The sequence below is a fragment of the Vitis vinifera genome, chromosome 8 (genome assembly GCF_030704535.1).
Source record: "Vitis vinifera cultivar Pinot Noir 40024 chromosome 8, ASM3070453v1".
NCBI classification, from domain to species: Eukaryota; Viridiplantae; Streptophyta; class Magnoliopsida; order Vitales; family Vitaceae; genus Vitis; species Vitis vinifera.
In genome coordinates, this window is record NC_081812.1 from 5177522 (window position 1) to 5187205 (window position 9684).

The 9684-nt window shown below is 32.2% G+C and overlaps 1 protein-coding gene across 1 annotated transcript; it reads left to right on the forward strand.

The window, feature by feature from the left end:
• Positions 1-2579: 2579 nt before the first annotated feature.
• On the forward strand, positions 2580-9684 carry LOC100244437 (putative phosphatidylglycerol/phosphatidylinositol transfer protein DDB_G0282179-like). The gene is made up of 4 exons (XM_002271499.4): positions 2580-2839; positions 3783-3884; positions 5758-5918; positions 9428-9684. The coding sequence occupies exons 1-4, from the start codon at positions 2746-2748 to the stop codon at positions 9533-9535; spliced, it is 465 nt and encodes a 154-aa protein (XP_002271535.1). The 5' UTR covers positions 2580-2745; the 3' UTR covers positions 9536-9684.

The following is a 9684-nucleotide window of genomic DNA, read 5'->3' on the forward strand; positions in this document are numbered from 1 at the left end:
GAACACCTGATTATGAACAACAGCTCTGAATACCAAACTATGAACGACGACTCCGAACGCCAAACTGTAGATGCAACTTTGAATTCCAAACTGTGGATGCGGCTCTGAACACCAAACTATGGAGATATGGTGGCTATGAACGCCTGACTATAGATGTGGTTCTGAACGCCAAACTGTGAACGATAGCTTTGAATGTCAAACTAAGATGGACGACTTTGAACGTCATAACTAAAAAGTGATGATGGCTCTGAACGTCTGACTGTGAACAACGGCTCTGAACGCCAAACTGTGGAGAGATGGTGGCTCTAAACGCCTGACTATAGATGCAGCTCTGAACATCAAACTGTGAATGATAGCTCTGAATGTGAAACTGAGATGAACGACTTTGAACGTTGTAACTAAGAAGCGATGATGGCTCTGAACACCGAGCTATAAGGAGATGGTGGCTCTAAACGCCAAACTGTGAAGGGATAGTGACTCTGAACGCCAAGCTGGAGATGCGGCTCTCAACGCCAAACTAAGAAGAGCTGGTGGCTCTAAACGTCGAACTGAGAAGAGAAGGTGGGTTCAAATTCCATACTATGAATCACGACTATGAATGCTATGTAATGAAAATTTGATTTATTTACATATTAAAAAAAATTATTTGTTATTAATTTTAAATAAGATATTATTAATGATTATCATTTTTAAATTATTATTATTACTATTCATTTTTAACAAAAAAAAAAATCAATTATACTTTTATGAAGATGTTGACATCCATGTTTTTCTAGCTTATACCAAAATAGTATTTTTTTTATATATAAAAAAATATAATCTATGATTTTATTATCATATTTCTATTCACGTTGGACTAAAAATTATTATTTTTAATTTATTTGAAATTAGAAAATTAATTTCATTTTTAATAAGACTTGAATTTAATTTAATTAATATTATATAAATTAAATTTGCAATTTTTAAAAAAAAATCAAAATAAAAAATTATTTTTAAAAACAAAATATCCTAACAAGTTTTTTATTTTTTATTTTTAAAAATTGTTTTTAAAAACAACATGCTAAACACATTTTTTTTTTTTAAATTCTAAAAACCTATTTTTTGTTCTTTTAACTTCCAAACGAAGCATTAGAAAACAGGGCTAATTTTTTTTTTTTACAAAACCCAATAGAACATGATTTCAAACTTTAGAAACAACAAATGCAACAACATCAACACCATCACAATATCACATCTTTTCATTTATAATGTCAAAACATACTAAACATCATGACATCAAGAAGCATGAAATAAATGAGAATTTATTTTTTTTTTTACAAAATTTCAAAGTGGTCCTCCTAACAAAGCCAAAGCACAAATCTTTTCAATAAGATTCCAATTTGTTCCCATTACATCCCCAATGATCAAAATGATATAAAACAACCACACAAAAAATTTAAAACATGCTATACAAAATATATAAACATATTTATCTCAAAACCGATCTAATATGTCAAATCTATACTATTAAAGCCATGCCCAATGTAGCCCCAACACAAGTTTTAAACATTTTTTTTCATTCTTCTACAATAATGAATATCTTTCATTAGTGTTGAAGATTTTTTTTTTTTTTTTTAAATTCTCCTTAGAATCTTTTTGGAGGTTCTTTATATATTGAGGTGTTTCTTTAGTTTTTTTTTTTGGTAGTTGAAGAAAAAAAAATCCTTATTTTTATTGAATTCCTTATTGTATACATACAAGAAAAGGAAGCTTTTTGGAGGTTTATTTAAATGAGATTCCAATTTGCTCCCACCGTTACAATCGAAATGATAAGAATCATATCAAACAAATAGAAAAAAAATTGACAACATATTATACAAATATATATATATATATATATATATATATATATATTCCTCAAAACCTCCTTTTCGATTTGTCAGATCACTACTATTAAAGACACGAGCAGGCCAAACACAAGTTCTAAACTAAGCTTTTAAAAAATTAGATTCTTCTACAATATTGAATATCTTTCATTATTGCATGAAGACAAAAATTTCTTTTTACCTTTTGATGGATTTTTTGTTGAATTTTTCCAAAGATATGGACAAGAAGAAGAAACAAATTTCTTTTTACTTTTACTGATTCCTTATTTGATAGACACAAGAAAAAAATAAGCTTTTTAGATGCTATTCACGTATAGATCGAGACATTTTTTAGATAATTAAAGCATATTTTGGACAATTTTTATAATGATTTACACAAATAAACTATATTTTGAAAAGAGTACAAAAATAGTCACATTTTTTCAAAGGCTTTTATTGTTTTACTTCTTACCATAATTTTCCAAAAAAAAAAAAAAGAAAGGCTTAATTTGTTAATTAAGTTAAAGAAAAAAAAATCAGTTATTTTTGTTTTTTAATGGATCATTTCTACACTAATATCACAAATAATACCACCGATTTTAGAAAAAAAAAAAAAAAAAGGGCGGATGCCGTTGGGCTGCTGTGATTTTGGGAACCGTTCACCACAGAAAATGATTTTTCCTATTACGGCTGCTGGCAGATAAAAACAAAATTAAAGCGTAACCCAAACAATACCCAATTATAATACAGCCTGGATGCCCCACCGTCCTATCGAATATACTTTAGATTGTTTTCTTCCTCCACCTACCATTCTCGGCTTACTACTTATCCAGTCTTCGTCTCCGTCTCCTATTCTAATTTCAAGCCTCAATCATCGATCTCTCTTCTCTTCTCCACATCCATGGAGTTCCTTCGTCTCAACCTCCTCGCTCCTCTCCTCCTATCCCTCTCTCTCCTCCTACCTCTCACTCTCGCCGTCGACGTCACCTACTGCGGTCAGTTTCTCAACGATTATACTTTTTCTCTCCTTATGACTTTCTGATGTTCGTGTCTTCTCTGCCCTTTTTCATTTTTGTCCGTGTTGGTGATGATTCGTGTTTTTGTGCGGTTGTTGCTGTTTGGTTGGAAATGATTCGTGTTTGCGTTAGAATTAGGGTTTTGAATCCGCAAGTGTTTGTGTTAGAATTAGGGTTTTGAATCGCAATTGTTTGTGCTTAGTTTTTTTATTCAGTTTTGGAAGAAATTATTAGCGGTCGTTGGTTTTCGGTTTTGCTTGATTCCGGAGATGAATATTTTTCAGGCTCTATTTATCTTGATGAGTGTTATATCTGAATATTGGGCTTCATCTATGCTTCCGGACATATTTTTGTTTGAATTTTGAGCTTTAGCTGATGATTTTGTGGCTGGTTATTGATTCGTGGAATATTTCTTCATGGGCTAAATGTGGATTCTATCTTAGAATGGTGAATTATTTTGGTCGTGAAATTGTTATATATGGTTTTGTTCAATTCCTTGGAATTCTGAAGCTCATTTTTAAAAAAAAAAAAAATTTATGAGTATTTTATACATATATGAATTTGGCTCTGTTTATGTTACTGGATAATTTATTTTGAAGACTGGGAAATTTTATTTATTTATTTATTTAGGTTAGGTTGGGGAAAGTGGTCGTCACTTTAATGCTCCAATTCATAATTTTGTTTGGGGGGAATTTTCATAATGCTTATCTTCGTTAAAACAAGTGAATGAAATTCATGTGTTCCTTGGTTCTCATTAGGGGATAAGTCGTCAGCACCTTGAATATTGTTTATTTAGGGGAATAACTTCTATGGGAAATCAATTGGTGTGTCATTGGAAATTTATTTTTGTTGTTTTCTGTTATTATTGTTTTAATGGAGTGAATCTGCTGTTGATGCATGCTAAGGTTTCAAATTAATGCAGATAAGAATGCTGACTATGACGTCACGGTCCAAGGTGTTGAGATATCTCCTTATCCTGTGGTGAGAGGGTCGCCTGCCACCTTCAGTATCTCTGCAAATACAGGTAGCATCGAAAGTTTGTGCGACTTGTTGGATGTAATTAGCATCTGCACTTTTTTAATAACAAGTTTATTTTTTTCTTCCTTTGACGGTACCCTCTTATTATATTGTTAATCTGATAGCTATTCTATATAGCTGCAATGCTGGCTAATTTTGCATATTTTTTTCTTATTGTTCCATTCATATTTGGAGAACATGAATCCATTTTGTATAGACGACATAGTGTTTATTTCTGGCCTTGCTTAGAAAACCTAAGATTTAGGTCAATCGGGTTTAAACCTAATCAGAGCCAGCTAGCCCAATGCCACTTAAGTAGGAGGAGCCCTTGAGGCCTAGCTCAAGTGGTCAAGGGTTGGGGAGAGTTTGTGGGAGGTTCCACATTCAAGACCCAATAGGGACAAAACTTTACCTATCAAAAAATAAAAAGTAGAATTAATGATGAAATTTTGGATTTTCATAATGGATGGTTTGACCTTTAACTGAACATCTCTTTGTGTATGAAAAACTGTTTCACCCTTAAAGCTTAAGATCTTAAATTTCAACCATAGGATCCATACGGTTCTTAGCCATGTGAGGAACCATAGGGTTTATTATATTCCAATGTACTTGGTGCACCATTGGAGAAAGGTTTAATCATCCTGTCTTTTGAAGAAATAGGTGACTGAAGTCCTTGCACTCAGCTGCCCCCATGATCATTGTCCTTGACCTTCACTCCTTACCTTTTGAAACCCTCACTCCCTAGGGATTTCTCAGAGCAAATCAATTTCGGGCACATTGTCTCCTTCTTTTTTTGTTAAAATTATTAGTTGCTCGATTGTTCTAATCTCTCCTTAATGAACATTTAGCCTCTTGAGGAATGGCTGTTGCTTTTTTAGTTAATGAGAGATATACTTGAAATCAGATTTCAGTAACCGATAGAAATAGGTTGATGGAACAATTCCTATCTTTTGAGCTTCCTTCTTTAGTCTGTTATTCATTTAAAGTTACTATCCTCCTTGTTCTAGTTCGATCATCTTTCCAGTTAATCTAGAAAAGTAAGTTAGCAAATTTTGTTCTTTATGCCCATTTATGCCTTGACACCATATTTACCAAGAAGCAAAAGTTTCCACAAAATTATTAGTATTGGAAAGATGCCGTGCATTTCCTGATGGGTTACCAACACTAAGAAATGTGGCCAGTGGGCAGATCGAAGTTGTGTTATTTATTTGTAACCTTTGTTTAGATTTATTGTTATGCTTCCTTTCTACAAATAATGGGTATTTGTGGTAGCAAAAGAAGGTTTTAGCACTAGCTTTATCTTTGTAAAATGGTATAACCTGAAATGAATTTAAAAATATTTTGAAGAATAACTTTGAATGCATTTCTTTCTCTGGTAACTTTACTGGTTCTTTTTATGTGGTGTACGTGTAGAAATAACAGCTAATGCAGGTATGCTAACTTGTACCTGATGCCTGAAGTGTGTACTATTTTTTGTCTTCTGATGAGTATATGAGCATCCTTACCCCAAAAAGCTTGTTTACTTGTTCCGTTGAGATCCATCATCACTTGATCAACATGAAAAGAAAGCCCCAGTTGGGATCCATCTGTTATTTTATTTTATTTTATTATTTTTATTTTTTGTGCATTCTTTTTCCTTTTAAAAATATTCCGTGCAGGTCTATTTTTATTAAAGAAAACTAAATTCCTACTTTAAATTTTTTTAAGCCTACTGAGAGTTGCTTGTATCTTTCAACATTTTTTTTTATAGGAAATTGTCTAATAGAGGCTTAATAAAATTATGATTGGATGAACTAAGTTTCAGCATACTCATGTCCTTTGAATAAATCTCTGGGATTTTCATTTTAACATGACTTGGGTAATTTTGAATGTCCTTACAGGTGAAACTATCACTGGAGGAAAACTGGTGATTGATGTTTCATACTTTGGATGGCACATCCACAGTGAGACCCATGACCTTTGTGAGGAGTCATCTTGCCCTGTTTCAAGTGGTGATTTTGTGATTTCCCATACACAAGTTTTGCCTGGATTTACTCCACCAGTGAGTATTCTTTCTACGCATTTATTTCATTTTAGTTCCATCCTGGATGGTTACTTGATTACTTGACTTCTTATTTTCTGAGTTTATAGCAATTGTGAACGTAATTTGTGGTTTTCATCTGGACCATTTCAAAGACTGAGTTCTCAGCCTCATTAGGAAAACCCAGTGGAGCCTTTTTGTCTTTAGATTTTTAGAGCCACAACTTTGAAGAGATGCCCATATCAATTCATGTTTTAAATACTGTTGATAACCTTGAACTTTAGATACCATCTTTGGACAATACCTTTGCTTGTTATGTTCACCTCCCACATGATATTTAAATTGATTTTGTTTTGTACAGAATAAAACTAGATCGATGATGTGAAACTCTCAGATGTATATAAAGATATTATCCAAATGTGAAAAAAGGTTTCCTTTGTCAGTATATGGTTTAAAAATGGATGATTGGCCATACTTATCCGGAAGGAGAACTTTTTAGAAGGGATTCTCTCAGAAAGGATGATATGTTGAGCTACAATTTGTCAAAGAGATGTTTCAATTATGTTTTGTGAACATCATCTCCTAAGCCTGATAAACCAATTCAGATTGTACCTAACAGTTTTAGGAGCTTCCCTTGTTCTTTTAGGTATTGAAACTTATAGGCAGGGGGGCTGAAATGCTTTATCCTGCCAAGTTTACTCACACGTGTCATACATGAGTCTTGTCATTTCTAAATATTGTTTTGAAAATCTTTTATAACTGCCTTAACTAGCATCTGTGTTTTTTACATAACAGGGTATGGGTAGGGGTTGTGAGCAAAATCTCTGAACTTCAAACACTTGTCCATTTCTTTTCTGGCCACATATTTGCTGATTTGGTTACTGATTGCATTCTCTAGGCACACCTCCAACATAAGTTCAATTGAAATTTTAAAACTTCTTTTTCTTCTCATGTTTAAAAGATTTATACATGCAGATTCTGAACTTCTGAATTAATTGGAGTTGATTCTTACTTTGCTAACCAAAAGGAGAATGTTACATTATTAGTTTGTTATATAAAGCAACCCTTAAATGCTGTATTTAATATTAATTACTATGATGAAAATTTTGGCAAATATCACCAAATTTTGGTCCAATTTTTTGGGAAATCTGATGACATTGAAATGAGCAATGTGCTGAAAATTTGCTGATTTTCTTGCGATATTTTACTGATATCAATTCTCGACTGTTCAGTTTGACATCTGCTGCAATATTTCTCTGACTTTATCATGATATTTTGTCCAATTTTTTCGGTAGTAGCGGTGGTGAGGAAAATTAGCATTATAGATGATGTTGGGCTCAAACTTGGCCACCCTTTGGAAAAAGGGTAAGGCTTTGTCATCAGGCCAAAGTCTTACCAATTTATATTGTTTCCCTTATTAAATAAATCCTATTTTGGTTGTCTCCATGACTAATTTCCAAAAACCAAAAAATTCAACCCACCCCTTGCCATAAAAATAATAAATAAAGAAATAAATTTTAATTATCTTTACTTATATTCAAATTTCATCAAAATTACATGTTATAAATATAAATTCACCATGATAATGTCCTCAAAAAGTTATTTATGTTTTAAATTTAAGTATAAACTCATAAACATAATTACAATTTTTTTTTTAAATTACTATATAAAAAAAAGGCCCCAAAAAAAACATAAGAATCAATGTAATTATAATTTTTTAATATCTTTAAGTACCTTTGAATCTCATAGGTCATCTTTTTGGTCTTAAATGAGATTTAGTTCATTTGGAAATATTAAAATTTAATGAAATAAGATTTTTATCTCCACGTTAATATTGAATATTCACTTTATTTTGTTATTAATGCATATTCTATTATTGATCAATATCACTAATTTGATCATATATATTATTTTTCTTAAGAGATCTATGTCTTACATGTTCATACTTATAATTAATATTATACAAATTTCATTTAATGATATCAGTATTGTCTACATCTAGTAGGTCTTCCTTCATCCTTAAGTGCCATGTAATCACATCGGTCCTCATATCGGTATTAAAGAAAATTGTTAAAATGCAATTTTTATAAAGTGTTGGCATTCAATGAAATTAAATATTTACTTCCACATTAATATTGAGTGCACACTTCCAAAATTCATTTGCATGTTATATTATTACACGTCACAAAAGTTATCATGCATATATTGTGTTCTTGAAAAAGAAAAAAAGAAACAACTTCAATATATGTATTATTATTTGTTTTTTAATTTCTTTAAGTTCTTTCCAACATTTTTATGAATTTTAATCAATTTTCATCTCTCCAAAATTTTTCTTAAATTTTCATCTAATATTGCTGTGAAATCTAACCATGGATAGTTTGCAAATTCCAATATTTTCATCTTTCATCATATATAGATAGCCTCTCTTTTTTCGCCCTTGAGGCTTGGTTGAGAGGTATGAAGGATGCATATCCGCATATAAATCCTAATTGTAAGGCACATAATGTGGTTGGAGGATTTAATTGTACTTGGTAAACTTCCCTCCTTGATAAAGAAAAGATGTTCAATTATTACTTATTTTGGGTAAGAACTGGGATTGTTCCTCTAAAACTTTCTCTATATTTGTGCCTTCTTAACATGCTTTTTCCCTCTCTACTAAATCCCCCAAAACCCAAACCTTGCAATGGAGACAAAGTTGATCACATGCTTCTTCATTCCTCTTCGAGAAAACATGTTTGACATTGAATGGGCTGCTGACCAAGTGGGAGTCCTTACTTACAGATCATACCTTAACTTTGTATGCCACGTAGCCAGATAATTTTGACGTTAGTAATTCACTATTTTGTTTCAAAACCATTATTGATCTAGATAAAAGAATTAGCACTGCCAGTCCATCAGGATGGAGTCCAGGAAATCCATTGACCCTTCTCTGTCGAGCATTCTGTATGTTGTTATATATTTGCCTTAGCGAACTGTCTTTTGCTACTTCTATAGCTGTTCTTGTTGCTCTTATGCTTATACTTAAAATATAACAAAATACTCTGTATCAGTTGCAACAAATCATATTAGCTACCTCTTAGGGCTGCTCCTAGGTTAGGTTCAGTTAAGATGTTATGGCTACTCTTTCCAAATTAGCTAATGGCCACAGTCATGAATATTGAACAAGTAGTTTCTTTGCTGCACATAATTCTGTTTCCAGAAGCATGATTAGTTCTGTTGCCATACATTTTAAACTTTCCTCATCAAGTTGTGGTTACATGTTTGTGTCCCACTCTTGGATGGGGAAAGGAAAAAGTCTAAAGCCTTGGGCTAATTAATAATTTTGATTCTCTCCTTTCTCTTCTTTTTCCTCTCATCCCCATCCCACGAAAACACCATCATTCAACATCAATGCCCCCACCCCACACACAAACCAAAGAAAGAAATTGCACTATTTTGTGTCTCTAACAATGTTTCAGATTCACAGCAAGCGAATTGATCCTTTTATTTGTTAGTGTTATTTCATTTCTGACCATGTTTGATATTCACAGGGTACATACAATCTTAAAATGAAGCTGGTGGATAAAAAGAATAAGGAATTGACATGCATTGGCTTTGATTTCAGTATTGGGTTTGTATCCCCTGTGGCTGATAGTTAAGTGACTCAAAGATTGGTTTGTCAGTCTATCTATACATTATAAATAGCCTGTAAAGAGGATATTTTTTTTTTTTACAATACATTGTACTCATCTACCAAAATGTAAAACTTTGCTGGTTTTATGTGATGTTTGACTTGTTATTCCACCTA

Bases quoted from the DNA above. Each gene is read 5' to 3' on its own strand.
- LOC100244437 (XM_002271499.4), top strand. From the start codon at position 2,746: ATGGAGTTCCTTCGTCTCAACCTCCTCGCTCCTCTCCTCCTATCCCTC. The intron at 2,840-3,782 runs GTCAGTTTCTCA...AAATTAATGCAG, and splicing joins CGTCGACGTCACCTACTGCG to ATAAGAATGCTGACTATGAC. The intron at 5,919-9,427 runs GTGAGTATTCTT...TGATATTCACAG, and splicing joins TGCCTGGATTTACTCCACCA to GGTACATACAATCTTAAAAT.